Here is an 18,525-nt window from a genome sequence, read left to right as displayed (position 1 = left end):
CAGCAAAGCAGCTGAAGCCCTTTTCCCCACTAGAAGCTTCATTCTCAGCTCCCAGTGAAGAAAAATTTGCTTAAATCCTGACATTGACTCCCAAGTTTGGCTTAAAGGGTTCAATAAATGTTTGCTATTTTAATTGTATGTACAAAAGAGGACTAATTATCCAATCTTTTTGGACTTCTTGCACACTTTTGGACTGAATGGAGTCTCAAAGTTGCTTGTCCTTTAGCATGATGCAGTATTTCTCTTTAACAGTTCTGAGCATTCAGTGCTTCCAGGTTATTTTTGTGACTTGAAGACCCACAGCTATCTTCTCTAGATCATTTTATTTTACTCTTGACATTTAACTTCTTGACACACTGACTGAACTAAGCACTGAGGTAAAAGTAATTTTCGTGTTTTCATTTTCACATTTTGACTTCAAGATACTGCAGTTATCAGAGAAGCTGCTAGCATTTTTGGACAATTAATCTCCTTTTGAACTATCCTATCAACAATTCCACTTCTCCCTTTGTTCCACCCCCACCTCTAAGCAAGTACACACCAAGAAGCACATTCAAGTACTGGTTTGGGAAGCAAACACGGAAAACATGAAAGAGGAAAACAAATAAAATAACAAAACCAACTACTTGCCATATAAGCAAATCTATTTGCAGTTCATGCTACTTTTTCTTTTCCAAACACTAAGGACAGCCAACTTCATACTTAAGGACCTATGCCCATTTCATTTCAAAAGCAGTTAAAGGCAAAACATATCAAGGATTTTTTTCATTATGTGTATGCATATTGGCTCAAGTTTTCCCAAACTCCATCTCTCCCAAAACTCATTGTAACAGCTCAGAACTTCAGAGAGCACCAAGACTTCCTTCCAGGGAACAAGTATAACTGCTCTCGTTATGGTGGATAACTGTAGTCCTAAAACAACTACTGGCTATGACACAAATACCAAAAATTAAAGACAAAACCCAACAACTCTATGTTATGCAAAGTATGCAAAAAGTTGGTTGGGGTTTTTTTAAAGTCAAGAAAAACTTTTGAGCCATAACAAACCCATTAACAATGCCTCCTACCAACACTGTCCAAAGAGATTAAATGATGAAAGGAACATCTTGTTTATATAAAACTGCAAAACACCCCTTTATGCTCAAGAGCTATACAGCAAGCCTGTGATGGTCTGTGTACAACAGAAACTATTAATAAACTACTAACCACAGTTCCTCAGAGAGAGGGGCTGACAGACAGTCACAGAACAGACTTTCCTTAAGTTAAGATGGAAAAGGCCAGGGACAAATACTAAGTCAGTACTGATACTTGATAATTGTGATAATCTACTACCACACATGCCTGACATACTCTTCAAAGCAAAGAGGAGTTGCTTGGCTTAGCAGGGAGGCTATCCCCTATTATGCAGACCAGCTGAGCCAAAAGCTATGCAGTACTGTATGGAATAACAGAAGGATCATTTCTGGAATAGTCCTATAAATGACACTTCATACAGCTTTACCATCAGATCTCCTCTGGAAGATCTATTTCTTTTTCCATTTTAAGAAAAAAAGGGGGGGGAGAAAAGTAAAGCAAGATCTATGTGGGGAAGGAAAAAGCTGACTTTAAATATGCTAATAGAATAAACATCAGACAACAAAAAGTTATTCCTAGAGTGAAAATTAATAAAAAGGAAATTGGGACAGCTGCACAGTCCAAAATTGGCACTGATTTTCAGAGAAGGAATAGGATCCCTCCAACTCTTACTAAATGGCTCAGGAATCCCTGGCAAAAAAAATCAGTTTCTTTAAAAAAATTGCTGTAATTTAACACAGTATTTAGAATAGAGCAAAGTGACACAAGCTTACACTCCACACTGAAAGCTGAAACAGACAAACAAAAGCCACAGTTAATATTTCCTTGGTCACCGTGTCAGAAGCCCATCCTTCTGAAGAAAACCCAAAACTACATGAGCTGCTCATATATGAAAGATGAGAAACTTTCATAATTATTTTAAGTTCAAGATCTACCACCAAAATATGGGATGGCAAAAGGCCAGCACACTGAACAAGGGTGGGAGAGAAGGTTATTTTTATTTGAATGGAATTTAAAAAAAAAATTATGTGGCTATCTTCCACAGAAGCCTAAGAGCAATCGAAATCATTATAAATGCCACGAGATCCCTATAAAATGCAACTATCTCTGGGCCATAGAAGGAACTGCTTTCATTAAGAATTTACTTGGAAGTAAAAGGAAAGCATCTGCCCTGCAACCCATCAGGCATTAATTCCAAATACTTTAAGACCAGGTGAAGAGCTAGAATGCAATGAATTACAAACAAGCGTGTCAAAATTGCATGAAGAATCAGAATCTGATTGGCTTACTAGTTTGTTTGGCAATTGGCAAATTGTGGGATGGATCAAAAATCTACTTAAAACTGGATGCCTGATCCTCCTATTGGTTATTTTTTGCATCCTGCTCATTGTGCCATCTTTATTGTCTTCTTTGCAAAGGGCCCTGCAAAAGTCAATAAACTTTGCCTTTGTAATACAAAAACAAAAGGGGGCACCTGATGAGGCTGACAGCTGATCTGGGGGCCTCACAGAGCCTGACCTAAAATCGGTCAGAATTTACCTGTGAGAATTTTACAGTGGAAATTTTGCAGCTTCAGGGAAACCCACAGAGAAGACCAAGAAGATAATCAATGAGAGAAGATGTTCTGGACACAAGGAGAAGGTGTTCTTGCTATGGGACATTAAGTGTGTACAAGGAAGAACTTGTGGATAATATGTAGCAACTACATCTTTGCTTGTACAGCTAATTGTTTTACTGCCTGAATGGTCATTGCTTTTTAGACAGCCTTGTCCTTGTTTGTTAAGCAGCCAATCTCAATAGGCCACAGCAATTGTGAAGAAATATAAGAACAGCAGTAGAGAAAATAGAAAATCTCTCTCTCTCTCTCGACTTTGGATTACGACAAGTGTGTGGTGTTACGTCCGCCTCGACAAAAGCCACACTCTAAGACCAGCTGAAGAGCTAGCATGCAAATTGGGAGGAAAATTTCATGTGTGTCAGCTTTTCCTTAATTTTTTTAGAATCAGTGGGAAGTTTCTCACTGTAGGAGTACCACGGCTAATTCAATTTATACATATACATATGTTAGCATAATACACTTTTTAAAAGTGGGAGCTTTCATAATCTACTCTTGATTCAGCAAGACATTTTTATTCCAGGATGAAGTGTTTCAGTTCCCTAAATTCAGCCCAATCTTGTTACAAGTCAGAAGCATTGCTCTGTGATTTACATAAAAGCATTTCCACTGAACTAAGCAGCAACTGACAGATCAGATAAAGGGGTTCCAGATAACATTTAAATAGCTGTGCTAATTACACCACACAGAGATAGGAACACGATCCCTTACTCAAATCCTCAGAGTAACCATCCAGAACACTGAAGAGGAAAAAAAAGTAAAATAGTGCAAGTCATAAGACAGCATGTAAAGGAATTTTTAAAAACCCAAACATTCTGCATAAAGGAGGTAATCTCAACTAATTAGATGCCATAATGATCTTCTCACAATCTGTTAGGAGAGAGTAGTAGCTAATAACTCCACAGATTTCCTCCAATCCTTTCACCAGGAAGGAATAGCAGTTTCTAAGTCATTACTGCTCTGTCATCCTGGACCACTGCCAAGAATGTAGAACTTCAGAACACCTGTCAATTAACACATTCCTACTGAAGGCAGGCTCATCTTCCAATCTATTAAAAATTAGTGATCACAAAAAGCAGTCAGATCAAAACACAGCAAAATTAAAATTAGAAGTGACTTCTTGAAGGACAACAGCCTTCAACAACAACAAAAATCAAGAGTAGTGTCTCTGCTGAAGTAACTATATACATACTTTGGAAGACAAACTACATGATGTAACAACAGACCTTTTTCCATCCCTACCATCTGTGGTACACAGTTGTACATACAAAAATGACTGGCCACTTGACGGACAATTGTGTGCAAGAGTCAGATCTAAAGCTTTTCTCTAATCAAAGCTTTCTGCAGGGGTTCTCAGGCTAAGTACGGGCTTCTCATTGATTTTCCTTTATCCCCAGGATGAACTATTTCTACCTCTAAGTTGAAAAATATGAAGCTATGCATTGAACCAAAAAACCCCAGGTACAATACATATTAAAACATCAAGGCAAAGGTGCAACTACAATTTAAAGAGACCAAAAGATTTCTGAGCAAAGACAAAAATGGTATTTACCTAAGTCCAAAGATGATAGGGAGTTCTGAGGGACATGGGGAGGAATGGGGAGAAATTAAGGTGGTCACACGTAAACCAAAACATCAGCTGTCATTGACTTAAATCTCATTTGTTCAAAAAGCAAAGGGTACAACCAAGGAAGTTATAGATTCAACAAGTAAATTTCCAACCAGAGCAAAACCAACCAGAAGGCTGCAATAGACTCGAGCACAGGACTAAGACATTCCTATGGTTTTATGTCAGTCTTCCACCTGCTAATTCCAAATTACTGCACAAAGCTTGTGACAGTTTAATATCCCAGAACAAATTAAAAGCATCAAGGAAGAAAACTCAAGTTGACAACGAAAACATTTTTTGCACTGAAGTCAGAGAAAACAGGAAAGAAATTATTAGTGTGCAAACTGTGGTATTGCCTAATAAAATGACAACACACACAGAACAAGTCAGAGAACCAAACCAAAGGGCAAAGCAGCCCAAGCGTAGAGCCCTCACTTTAGCATGGCTACCCTTCTCCCCAGCAACTGTTCTGCAGATTCACTTTCCTTGGATTAAAAAAAAAAAAAAAAAAAAAAAAAAAGGTGTTTGTACCTTGAGGTCTCCTCTGTGCTTACCCAGTCATTTCAGGAAATATGACCCTGAACTTCATCAAAGCAGATTATTACACTGTCCTACTTTTCTGGTAACTTCCAATAGTTTAAACATGCCAATTTCTGCTCTGTTTCATGAACAAGGCAACTAATTTGAAAGAAAGCATTAATGCTTTTTGCTTTTTTTTTTAACCAAAGGCGTATCAATCACCAGTGTCCAAATTTTAAAAGTTTCTCCAGTCTCATGTAACTACCAAGACTAGCACAAGCTCACAGAGAAATGACTGCCAGGTACTAAACCCTGCAGCAGGGTTCAAATAATTCCAAAGGTCCCATCATTCCACGTTTTTGATGAGCACTGCTTGATAAGCAAGTCATTTCAGTGACACAAGTGGGAACCACTTCCCACTCCCAACAACCTAAAAAACTATTTCTTGCTCTTTCTAAAGGCTGCCAGTTAGAAAGTATGAAAACATAGAAAGATTAACATGAAAGGTAAAGGGAAATGAGTATTTTATTTTTAAATTTTTTTAACTAATCCAGGTGTTGAAATAGGATTTTATGGAGCATCTACTCCTAGTGGTTCAAATAAGCAAACACGAGTATCAAATTGTAAACCATATAATCAACATACATAATTTAATCCTACTCCCTGAACCCTTACCCATATTTGATAAAGGGAATAGTCTGAAGCTAAAGACAACACAGACACCAGCAATATCTCCTGCATTACATCATGTATAACTGCTGGAAGGAAAGCCAACAGAGCAAGCATAATGCTAGTGTGTCTCAATCACTGCTCAAGCTCTAAAATTTGGGGAATTTAGCTCATCCAGCTTTGACACTGCCTTCTTTCTACTGCAAAAGGAGTCAGAACAAATTACCTTAGGCTGTATGCATAATTTACAGCCTTCCTTGCTTATGTTAAGAGATCAGGTATGCCCCAGCTTGTTAAACTACACCTACTTCACAAGAGTCCTTTGTTACAACCAGAATTCTTGATGCTGCCCACCAAGATCTCCTATATCCTTACAAGGTACTGCACCTGCAGCAGCAGAGACAGTCCATTTTTCACATATAAATAAAGGTCTTAAACTCTTTCATCTGTCTCATAAGTATATTTCGGTGCTGAAAATAGCATAAGCTGTTCATGCTTATCTTCTAAATTAAGCCAATGAATCTTGGCACAGGCCCAGTGAAAGGACATAACATGCAAGAGACCACACGACCTGATCGACACAGCAAAACCTGCATTCAAAGTACTCAAACATTATTTTTTTAGCCCTGAAACCAAAACAGCCTGGTAAGAACAAGTATCACTGCTGACATATCCTCATTCTTCCAGTTTTCTTCCCTTCAAATGACAAGTTTAATCTGTTGGATCTTGCTGACCATGGTGATAAGCCTCAGTGAGAATTAAAGGAACTTCTCAACCGATGGTCACAAACCAGCTTTGGTTCGAAGGGATCTCTGGACATCGTTTAACCCAGCCTCTGGCCCCAGACAGGGCTAGACCTGGCATCTCTGGGAAGAGTCTGGCTTCTTCTAGACAGCCTCCATTAGGTTGCTGAGGATCACAATTAATTCCATCCTCAAACAATTTTTTCCAGAGTAAAGGAAACCCAGCTTTCAGCCTCTCCCTATATATCAAAGTAGGATCATCACCATCCTGAAACCACTACCTGAAAACAACAGACCTAGTAGGCTCAAATGAGTATTTATCCAAGAGGGAAAAGAACAGATCATCTCATTGTGGATGGAGTCAAAACCTTCTAATAGAATTTGTGGTGAAAAAGTCAGGTTTTGCACAGTGGGCAAGATTCCCAGGAAATATATGAAAATTTTTGATGATGAGATCAAGGTGTCATATCTTTGAAGGACAGTATGAATATTTATTTAAGTCTCGTGGGAGACAGACACTTCAGTTAGACTGTTTTTCTATCCTCTTAGGAATAGTGCTTGAATATGAAAATTATTTTTAACTCCTATTTGAAGTATCTTTTATTTCAAAAACTTTATTACCATCTAGATATCCAAACCCAGGGTTTCTAGAACAAGCCAACATCCAATTTAAGATGAATGCATGATGCAAATGAGTGAGGCAATAAGATCCTAAAGAACAGCTTCTGCAGAAGTCTCAAAACCCCAAGTATTTTTTGATAAGCTACTAATGAACCAAGAAAATGTGTACTGCAAAGACATGTAGTGCTAACAAATATACAGACTGGAGAAAAACATTAAAGCATCAGTTAGCATTTGTAATCTAACCTTAACAGTGGGTTTTGGAAAACAAATGTGCTTGAAAACAGAATCAAGGCAGTTTACAAATGGTGGAGCGATGGTGCTAAAGCTCTCAACCTTCATGGTGAAGCACTTGTGCTACTGTGTCTCCCTTTTATAAGGCATCTCTATGAGAGAACCATGAAGGATCTCTGTTAATCCCTGCAATATTCTAGATAGGTTTAAAGAATTTCTTTAGTAATTCTGAAGCTGAAGCATGGCAGACTTCATCTGCAGTGCATGATTCAAGCGCATTCCCCAATACTTTATTGAACACCTGAGGTCTTTCCTGTTACCACTGGATGTGGAGAGACATTTCTACCTCTACTAATCTTGAGGTATCAGCTCTCTACCAGCACATACAGCTTCTAAAAGGGGACACACTGTTACATTTCAGATACAGAGAATGCTCCAGAGACCTTGCTGTTCCCAGTACTCTGGTTCTCAGTTTTACCACAATTCTGGGTGAGGAATATCTTGCTGTTACCTAGTCAGCCAGGTTAAGATATGATGCAAGCAAAAATCTGGTTTTTGGCAGGAGAGAAAAAAAATACAAGATAGGAAACCTTAAGAAAAAATCAAAAGTACAGAAGAAAGACAACAACAACCAAAGAAACCTCCACGTGTCATCCTATTAACAGCAACCCCACAGTTTCACAGTCAAGTATGAGCCAGAAAATGGCTGGTCATGCCTGACCCCTTACATCTCACACTGGGCCTGCCCCCACTTCCCAACCTCCTCCTTTTCCACCAGTGCTCAGAGCACGCAGTGACTCACTGAGCCATTGATCCAACTGAAATCAATTTGGTTTTCCTCTGGAGTTAGTTTTCAACTCAGATCACCAGCCTGATCCAACTCACCATGGGGCCATGCAATTGCTATAACCCATCCACAGAAATCAGCAGTCAGGAAGTGAGAGGCACCACACCTCTTGTAATAGCACAGTCATAAAATAAGCAGTAAAAAAAAAAAAAAAAAAGAAAAGATTTCTCTATTCATCTGACTTGCTGTACAATCAGTCTGAATCTGATCAATCTTCCTAAACATTAAATAAAACCTTTCTGTCCAGAGGAGGAAAAAAAAAATACCAACATGCCATCCAAAATAATTTTTTTTTTTCCCTTCTCACTAATTTCCTCCTCACCCAAAATATTCTGGCCATTCTTCTTAATTGAAATGTTTCATTTCCTCTCCTTGGAGATGCAAAAGTCTGTATTAGACCAGATGTCATCTCCTGCACGTGACTACCAATAATATTTCAACAAATGTTACGATGCTCCATACTTCTTCTGCTACTTGGTACTCAGTTCACATTTCCAGATTATATGCAGCCTCTACTCGTCTACTCCAACTTGTTTTGGATATCAGCATGCAGAGTAACATACATAGCTTTTTCACAGGCTCACAATTGCACACATAATGATAAATTTAACAGCAGTGGCAAATGATTTAACCCCACCAGTTCCCATTTAAGGACAATGCAGCAATTTAGCACTATTTCTCCATGGATTTTGGTTGGCCATTTTTATATTTAAAAGCAGCTAGAAACTCCTTGCCTAGCCCTTTTGCCATGAAGTTCCATGTCTTCCAAAATTGTTATACTGATGTTACACCCCCAGTTTAAATATAGATGGCATGCTTATAACGAGACATTAGGAGGCTCCTTTCCCTCTTTTAGCAATCCCCTTTCTCCTATAGTACAACATGGAAGAAACCAGGAGTCTGTCTGTCAATTGCCCCATTCACGTGACAACTCTTGCAGACTGTATAACCAATGCTTTAGGTACAATTAAGAGAAAGCAGTTGATGATCATTTTCCCTGGATGAACGAGACTTTAAAATAATATAAAAAAAAAAGAAGTGCCTGGATTTCTTTACAGATCATAATTACAGTAGACGGCCATTAACCTGCTTACCTACCCTTAATTTTTTTTAAATGAGCTCATCTTTCTCCACTTCATTTTTCTCCTCCCTCATCCATTCTTCTCCCAGACTGCAGCAATAACATGCTTTTATTCTTTCCTTTTGACTGCCAGGGCCTTAAACTAATTATTAATTGAGAATGTATCTAAAGGATCTGAATGAGAAAGTTGGAATTAACCCAATTGCCTCTTTCCCCCTTTTATTTTGCATAATTGAACACTAGGTCTACCTGGCAGCACTGCTGAAAACAGCAAACGAGTTGTTTTCCTTTCAAAGGCAAGTTTGCTTGGGCAAAAATATGCAACAGCAAAAAACAACACAGAAAAAAATCAAGTACCTGGAAAAGGCCTCAGCATTGAGTGAAAGCCATTAGCAAGCAAGCTGTCTACCGTTAAATTCTCTCAACAACTTTGCTGTCCTGTAGGAGAATCCTGCAGCAAACAGCATCCTGCATTTAGGAAACCAGACAACTGACACTTCATCAAAAGGCTTGTCCTTTAGAGAGACTAAAACGGCATGACCTGACACTGCCTGCTGGTGCAGAGCTGGCTGGTTGTACAGCTCCGACTCATCTTGTTTCCAGTTGTTAAATTACATTAAAGGACAGCTAAAAATATATTAAATATTTTCCTATTACTTTTCCATGCAAGCAACTGCTATAGTTACAACAAGAGTAATGTCCAGGCAAACGCTTAGTAACATGAGGGGTGGAGAAGAAAATCCAGGAATCCCTCTAAAACATTCCTGATCAATAATACAACATTTGGATTGCAGATGTAGAAAGAATTTTTTTTTTTGCTGAACTGATGCATTTCTTACAGTCAAAACAGAAAAATATTTACATTTGACAAAATGGTCAACTAGATCTGAGCTATAGTTTTAATTCACTTCCACCCCAAATTTTTGCCTTTTTTTTCTTCCGAAACACACCCGAACTTAGCAGTCTACCTGTGACACACCATACACTAAACTCTGACAAATTCACACGGATATGCCCCTGTTAAACATTACCCGCAAATGAAAAACAAGGAAAACCCGTTCGAAAATCCCGATAATCAACGTTTAAACACTGACAAAAATGAGTCTTAATTGATTAAGGATCTCAAGGTCTCTATCGCCATCTAGCGAAAACTGCCCGCCATTACCACACCGTCCCCTCAAACGCGGCCCCTGGAATTGTCGACACACACGCTAAACTCTGCTGGATCCAGCCTGCCCACGGCCAGGGATGTAAGGCTTTGCTACATTTCTACTCCCTGTCTCAAGGAAAATAAAGATCAAGCACTGGCCCGTATCTCGCTAAGGCTGACTGAAGAGAACTGAGCTTTCATGAATTACACTGCCACAGAATCATAGAATGGTTTGGGTTGGAAGGGACCTTAAAGATCATCTACTTCTGTGATCTGGCTTTTTATGAATGGCCTAATACTTCTGCCATCAAAATGAACATGTCAAGTTCTACTAATATAGTTCACAAGTTCACTAACATAGTCACACACAAGTTTTTAAAATGGCAATGTGCAATTACAAGTATTTTTTAGTCACCATAAGGAATCCCATGGCAGCTCCACTACTGCTCTCCAAACCACAAAGAAGTTAAGAGTCAGGAGAGGTGGCACTCAGCACTTGGCATCAAGCGCTTGAATCTTCCCACAACTTCAGTGGAAAGGTTGTCACTCACACAGTTGAAAAGCATCAATTTACAGGACTCATCAAAACTCATTCTCAGCTACCTTAAAACTTCATGCTAGTACGAGCTTTAACAACTTCAACATGAAATACGTATTTCCCACTTTCAATTATTCTGCTAAGACTTACAATTGAACTGTAATTGTGTTAGTGCAAATATTAAGTTCAGTTTTCATCCCACACAGTATTTTTCCCACTTAGACTTCTACAAGCCTACCTGCATTTACTCAGGTGCCCTTGACAACAGTAAAAAAAAAAAAAAGTATTAATTGCAGATCATCAGAAAAGGCCGTTTAAATTTAGACCATAAATTTTCCATAATAGTTACTTTTTAATTAACCTTTTCCCATAGAGAATCCAAACCTCCGGATACTTAACATTTACTTCTTTTATATTAGAGTGGTAAGAGGAAACCTATGAATAGAAAGACTAATATAAAAATTGAAAGTAATTTTTTTCCAGATTAGATATTTCAACTTAGAAAACAAACAAAACAAAACAACCCCCAGAAAACTAAGGTGTCCTCATGTCATCTTCTGTGGCAAGAACTCAAATGTGTGCAAAGGCTTGGCAGAAGCCAGCACAGGTCTAGCACCACCAGAATTTAAGAGGTAAGAAATCCCTTACAACCAAAGATCAACTATGTAAGAGAAACCATCTCTAATTACTCCCCAGCACATTCTGTAGCACCTATTTAGGATCTCCTCATTTCACCATCACACTGGAACATAATGCAGAAATACCAGAATTTCAAGCTGTTATAACTGATACGTTACAGATAAATGAGAATAAACTCTGTGTGCAAACGAAAGGTATTTCCCCATCTTAACAGAGGCCAAAAGCTTAAGTATCCATAGAATACCAGGCTTGTGGCAGGTGGTCCATATGACATATGGAGATCATTTTAAAAAAACTAAGAAACAAGTAGAATTCATTACTTTTAAAATACCACTAGAAAATATAAAGCTATGATACTCAGCTGCTTTGCATGCCAACCTCATAGACAAATATATCAGAATCTCACAACGAACACAATACCTTATTAAAGGAAACATTAACTTTTGAATTCATGTGGCTGCATGGCACATTTGCAGTTACGAAACTGGGAAATTATTTCTGAGTTAAACAGATGTGTAAGGTTAAACATAACTGGTTACATAAATTGGGAAGACAGCAAATGTGGGGTTCTCTCTAGAGAACTGTTTAGATAGGAAGATTATTAAAAACAAAGATATGTCACCAGAAATAAAACACCCCCAAGCAACTGAGTTGGGGACTGTAAAGTAGGTGTGCCTTCACATCACGGGAAGGATGTGCCTGTCAACAGGGACATGACCTCATCCATCTCCCTCATCAACTAAAAGGCTGACCAGCCATCCTGACACAACTGTTCTTGGCACCTTTGCAGACTCCTGCTTGGTATTCTCTTCTATAAGGAACTAATATGAAACATCATGTTTTAAGGCAATTTATATCAGTGGTATGTTTCGGATTAATAAAGATTATTTTTCCCACAGGGACAAAATCAATGTGGTCTGTATTGAGCTACCATCCTCAATCAATAGCAAGAGTAGTTTTGCCTACAAAGTCAAATGCAACTCCTAAAATCTGAGGCTAATGAGAAACTTCATTTTAAGGAACAAAGTTTCAGAAAACAAGCCCTGATACATAATCCATTGCCTCCATGGTTAATTAACCCTATCACAGACTTCGGGATTTCAGAAACTCATCATATCAGGCCACAGGACAGTCTGGCTAAAAGCAAGCTCATCCAAAGCTGAAGCATACCACCAAATCAAAGACTAAACTATCAAGCAGAACTGGAAATTCATGGAAAATGTGAAAGCAGCCTTGACTTTTTTTTTGTCACCACAATCTGGCCCATTGAAACCAAATAGTTTGACAGTACAAGAAAGACAAACTAAAGAGTTCTGAAACCAAAAGCAGCTTCAAAAACAAAACCATTCTTCTGTTCAATGAAAAAAACCAGGTGGCTTAAATTCAGCCTTTTTACATGTGTGTATAACCTGTTTAATGACTTACCTCTCTCCCCTTATGCGTCACCAAAGCAGCCAAAGGCTTGGCGTAGAATCTGCTGTAGGAAAATCCCAAGCAGCCATACATGCTGTTAGCAGTGAGTTTCAAAGCTTTCTGTCTGATATCATACTGAAAAGAAACACAACCAGCAAAAATGATCCAACCACAGCCATCAGAGAACAGAACTTAATGCTCACAATTACATTCACAGCTTTTTTATACAGTCTGCAGCAGTGATGGGCTACAAATAAAGCACATTACAATCACTGCCACTACTAATCATCCCTATTCTACAAGGCTGATCAGGGCACTTAAGGGGAGTGGGAGGAAAAATCAACGGAGTTCTATAAAACACACCTGTAAATAGAGGTCAGGATTTAAATCTGGCTGTTTCATTAACTGCTTAACTTGGCGTCTTCTCTCCACCAGTTTCCTGATTTCTTTAGGCAAAATTCCCATTTCCAGAGATGGGTCTGGAAGCTCTGGAATTTCTTCCTCTTCTTCGACCTGTCAAATGATCACTGCTGCTTATCATTTTATTGCTTGAAGATTAGATTTTAATGAATTAAGTGAAAAGCTTGGGAGAAAAAGACACAAAACCACTGCCAATTCCTGCAGAGCACCCAAAGCACAGTTTAGAACAAGCATGAGGTGTTTTTTGCAGTGTTTAACTGTATTACTTTGCCCCAGCTGGGGACAGGGCCTAAGTCTGTTTCGCTGTAGGAGCAACACAAAGAAGGTATGGACTAGCAACAGGAAGTTTTTTATTTTCTATTAGTGTGTGTTAGATATTTATGTACATACACACATATATAAATCCAGATAAATAATACACACACTCTCACTCTTAGGTATATATAGATAGATACAAAAATATAAATAAAAGTACACACACAGCAATTCTTTCCACGCTGAAAAATCCACCCCTTTTTTATCATCACATAAGTACTTTTGGTGTTCAGATCTGTCAAAAGGAGCATGTGCTCTGTAGAACTGATACTTTGAATGATGCAACTGACAAAAGTGAAACAGACCACAGCAATAGAAAAAAAACTCCACCCCAAGCAACTCTTGATTATAGCAAAACAACATAGCAGAAAGGACACATTTTTCTTAGCATGACTGAAGAAATGGTTGATCAGCAAAAATGGGAAGACATTTCAAGCACAATGAAAGCGACAGAAATGTACAAAGGAAGGGCAATACAGACACTGAGATTGGCAAGTTTAGTAAAGCAGTCTGGGGAGAACTGTAACAAGAAATTACACCAAAGGCTCATTAAACATCATACAGTGAGTGAAATCAAAATGAGCTGCTTCAGGTTGAAGCACACTTCAGAAAGCAGGGAAAATCCAAAGACAGTTTGGAGGAACTTACTGACAGAACTCCACATACCTGTCTCCTCATTTCTGCTATTGTGTTGATACTTCATTTGTTACAGGACTAACTAATTCCAACCTGTGAGCTGATACCAGTTAAAAATAAAAGCCTCTGGTTTAATCTTTAGACCTGACCAGCTCAAAGCTTCAGTTTACAACACAGCTCCACCAAAAATTGTTTCAGCACATCTGAGAAAATGAGAATCTCCACCCATGGGTAAGCCAGAGACAACACAGCTGCTTATAAAACAGTACATGGAACCATACCTTCAGGAGGTTTTTCAGCTGTGTTTAATATAGTTTGAATAGCATGAATTTTTGTGAAGCTGGTCCCACAGCTGACACAGTCACAACATCACCCTCCCAAGACACACACATAGTTTTCCTGATGCCTAGTAATGCTTGGGCTCATAATCGTATTCTTTCCTGTAGAAAGCACGAGACTTTTGCCTACCTCCTTCAGGTACATTTGCATGAATTCTATAGCAACTTAATCTAAGGAAGCCTCTATCAAGTTAGGATGAAACTAGTAAAGGAGCTCGGAAATTGCTGAGGGAGGATGTGTGGCTGGAAAGGGTCACAAAGCCTCAGTAACAATCTTGTTCCACAAGGACACCAAGATTAGATGGGAGAGAACTTAGCAAGATTCTGTGAGAGTATTGCAGAAAGAATGGTGACAGAAACAAAATATTCAAAAAAGTCCCAACCCAAAGCTTAATATGCTACGTCTTTAAACAAGAATCATTTCTTATGTATGAAAGGGAACAAAAAAAACCAGTGGAAAAGAACAGATTCTTAAGGAGCTGATTCACAGAAAACACTCTGAAGTTAAGACAGTGTAATTTAAATCACAAGTTAAAGCACACAAACCTCTGCCCTTTTCTGTGCTTCTGATGACAGTCGCTGCACTGTGGTAAAGCAGATGTTGAACTCCTGAATAATCGATGGGTACAAGCTGTTGAAGTCGAGAAGCAAAATAAACTTGTCATAAAAACCTAAAACAGAGTTAAAACAAAAGTCATAATTACTCATGTCTCCCAAAGGACTTCATACAACTCCACAATTAATATTTAAGTGACAATAATACACTGTACCACATTTCCATAATCCAAATCCCTTCAAGCAGCTGCTGAGATGCACCACTGCCCTTTAAAGAAAGCTGTCAGAAGTGGAACGATCCAACCCCATTAACTCACCAGAGTTGAACAGATAGCTTCTGTGTTACTATAGGACACTTGTACAGTTTTCCCCACATAGAGGAGAAACTGAAAGAAAACTTACGTGTCCATTAGCAAAATTATACATAGATATGCAGTCCTAATTACTAAAAAGAAGCAATTCCACAATCAGTGCTGGGAATTTTGTTGTATGCAACAACATTCCCGTCACAACCACAACACCAAACTCCCACAAACACAGATTACCCACTGCAATCTCTCTGCATTAATACAACCTACCTGTCTCTAACTTCATAGAAGAAAGAAAATTGCCACATCTTACCGACTTTGGGATCCAAGACTAAGCCCCCAGCATATGCTGCTTTCTTTTTCCCTATCTTTGATTTATTCTGATCTTCAAAATCTTCATCTTCATCCACCTATATTTGGCATTTAAAATAGTCATTATCTAGTCTCTAAGATTTCTGTAATGTTAGAGGAGTTATTTTTGGCAAGTAAAATACAAATTTGGGAGCCAGTGCAGAATTCCTTTTAAAATATATGCAAAACATGGTGTTTTCATCATGATCCTTACTAAAGCGCTCTACATGTCAAAACAGCCTTCAAACCAATCCTGATAGGAAAAAACTGCTAACAAGAGATTACAAAGACCTTAAAGTATTGCCATCATTCAACACAGCACTAGAATGCCTTTTCCAGCTAGCTGTAAAAGTCCACACCATGAAAAAAAACCAACTCATAACCCAGAAGTGGTATGATTGCCCAATTAAAATGTTGGCTTTGGAAACAGAATGGCCGGGCTTGAATAAAACAAAAACATTATTACTGACCTAAAGAATATTCTGGTATTTCTTATGTTGTAATAGGAATTCTTGTCCCAATTGTTCAATTCTATTCTGAATCATTTAGAATTCCAGCACTACTTTGATGCAACAATACGATCAACAGAACATGCTGCTTTCAAGTTTGCTGTTGAACTTACTTAAAACTAAAAAGTAAACGTGAAATACAAATACCTTCCCAAATTTTAATTTGTTCACTAACAAACATCTCGATATTTCTATAAATATTATTCACACTGGTATTACATAAAGGAATTTTTTTTAATACCTTTGGATATTTCACCCATATAACTAATTATACTTGAAATACTGTTCATCCAAATAACTAAGTGCAGATATTAAACAACACTGATTATCTTCTTTACCATTTCCCTACACAGACAAGTACTAAGCTTATTTTAATTTTAGACTAACAGAACAACTGAGTTTTTATAGATCTGTGATGCAATGGAAAAGTTGTTACACTCTCCCACTCATTAACAATTCCACACCAAGAAAATGTTTTAATTAAGCATATGCTGTACCATTAAGTTATATCTAAGTTATGTTTGGGGTTCTTTGTGCTCCCACAGAATAGTAACATGCAAGAGATGGAAGAATGTTTTTTCCTTTTTTTAATAAAAATCCTTTAGAAAGAGAAAAACTGGACCCACCAACTTCTGTGGAGGCTTTTTGAAAACTTGTTTGTCTGGCACTATGTAGTCCTTCTCATGAAAGGCATGAAGCAGCAGGAACTCATTACGTTCAGATCGTCCGCCCATCATTGTCCTTGACTGAAGAGGGGGCGAAAACAGAACTCAAAACAAAGCACAGAAAACACTGACAGCAAAAAAGACTAAGCAATGTCCTCCAACCATTTCAGTTCACCTAGCATTACTATTACTCTGGATCATCACCGTGCACAAAACTCAAATGTGGTATTTTTAAGGAAGTTTTACATTAGTACTTGATTAGAACACTGAACTCTCCCACTTGTCACACCAAAAATTTACAGCATTGTGCATTCTAAATTAGTGTTTAGAAATTAAACCTGGCAAATCAAACACAGAAAACATGGAACTGTTTTGGGGGGGCAGTGGAAGGGGATGGAAAGTAATAAATATGTACCATGACATTCCCAGAGATGTTTGTTATCTGAAGAGCCAATGGCAGGACATTCAGCTCACACATGATCTGGAGAATGAACTTGGCATCTGTCCAGGTGTTTTCCAGCATGAACAGTAAGCGAGGAGAATCACTGGGGAAAGAAGGGGTATGGCCTAGCAAAGTAAAATCAATCTCCCTTGCACTCTGTAGCAGTTTACACCTATGTGCTGTACGGAACACGTGGTATCTGTAGCACACCACTGCTGAATTTTACAGCAAGCTATCATACTCCGAGAACTACCCCAAAACTCAGGCTTGCATCTCCTGTTAGTGTGTCTACACCAATGCTCCCACAAATCAATTTGCTTCACACATAATAAGCCACCAGCAGCCACCACAAGTATCTTGAAACATTGTTTTATAATGTTTATAATTCATAATGTTAAGACAGCATTTAACTTTTCAAATCCCAATATGCTAAGTCAGCATCCCCATGACAAATCAAGTAAGCAAATGTAAAACTTTATGCCAGGGAACCAGCTCCTCTGCTTTCCAGAGAAGGATTAAAACCCCCAATCAGCAACACACCTGTACAGATTTCGAATTTCCTCTGGTAGAATTGTTACCCTCTCTGTTTTCAAAATCTGATGGACCAGTTCAGACAAATGGTAACTTTTGCAACGAATTAGTTCTTTAGCAGAAATTTCTACATCACAGATCATCCGACCGCAGGCAGCATTCCTTTCAGCAAACCCTCCTCGACCCTGCATCATATTACACAAGGAGAGAAAACCCCAATAAAATGGAACAGAACAATATTAACAAAAACATCTATCCACAATATGTGTTTATACGACTCAGTCAAGTCAGTTGGTCACTAAGTACTCGAATACTCTATTAAATACCACTAATACTCCAGAACTTGTAATTATCCCTAAAGGAACCCCTTGTATCTTTCACTGCATGTGGATATTAAGAAATAGATAGTTAACTCTCACTACTAGTTACATCTTAACTCTTAAACTATCATGCTTTTTTTTTTTTCTTCAGTCATTAGACTAGCCCCAACAAGAACCTAGGTGTGGATTTTGTCTTTCGTCTAAGGATACTTTTTGTAATAAAAGCAGGATGAAAAAGTCACAAAACCACACCGAAATACCCATCTCAGCCTCTAGGAAGTACAGGAACGAGCAAGAACACCGCCATGTTTCAGCACTTCAATGCTCCAAGCTTCACACATTGTCCTCTGAACAAATAGGTAACAAGAACTACAGAATTATTA

The 18,525-nt window shown here is 38.3% G+C and overlaps 1 protein-coding gene and 1 non-coding gene across 6 annotated transcripts in view; both read right to left on the bottom strand.

The window, feature by feature from the left end:
* The window catches only part of POLA1 (DNA polymerase alpha 1, catalytic subunit), a 187,722-nt gene that overhangs the window by 142,815 nt on the left and 26,382 nt on the right, over positions 1-18,525 (bottom strand). For all 5 annotated transcript variants that reach the window (XM_039551766.1, XM_039551768.1, XM_039551774.1 and 2 more), the window contains 7 exons: positions 17,832-18,007; positions 17,265-17,394; positions 16,811-16,930; positions 15,638-15,734; positions 15,008-15,132; positions 13,116-13,265; positions 12,765-12,887 (listed from right to left, as the gene is read on the bottom strand). In XM_039551766.1, coding sequence (XP_039407700.1) covers positions 12,765-12,887; positions 13,116-13,265; positions 15,008-15,132; positions 15,638-15,734; positions 16,811-16,930; positions 17,265-17,394; positions 17,832-18,007 — 921 coding nt within the window. The remainder of the gene's footprint in view (positions 1-12,764; positions 12,888-13,115; positions 13,266-15,007; positions 15,133-15,637; positions 15,735-16,810; positions 16,931-17,264; positions 17,395-17,831; positions 18,008-18,525) is intronic.
* Positions 15,295-15,425, bottom strand: LOC120411659. The gene has a single exon (XR_005604114.1).

The sequence above is a fragment of the Corvus cornix genome, chromosome 1, assembly GCF_000738735.6.
Source record: "Corvus cornix cornix isolate S_Up_H32 chromosome 1, ASM73873v5, whole genome shotgun sequence".
NCBI classification, from domain to species: Eukaryota; Metazoa; Chordata; class Aves; order Passeriformes; family Corvidae; genus Corvus; species Corvus cornix.
Note: the sequence above shows the minus strand (reverse complement) of the source record. Positions and strands in the feature narration are given on the sequence as shown.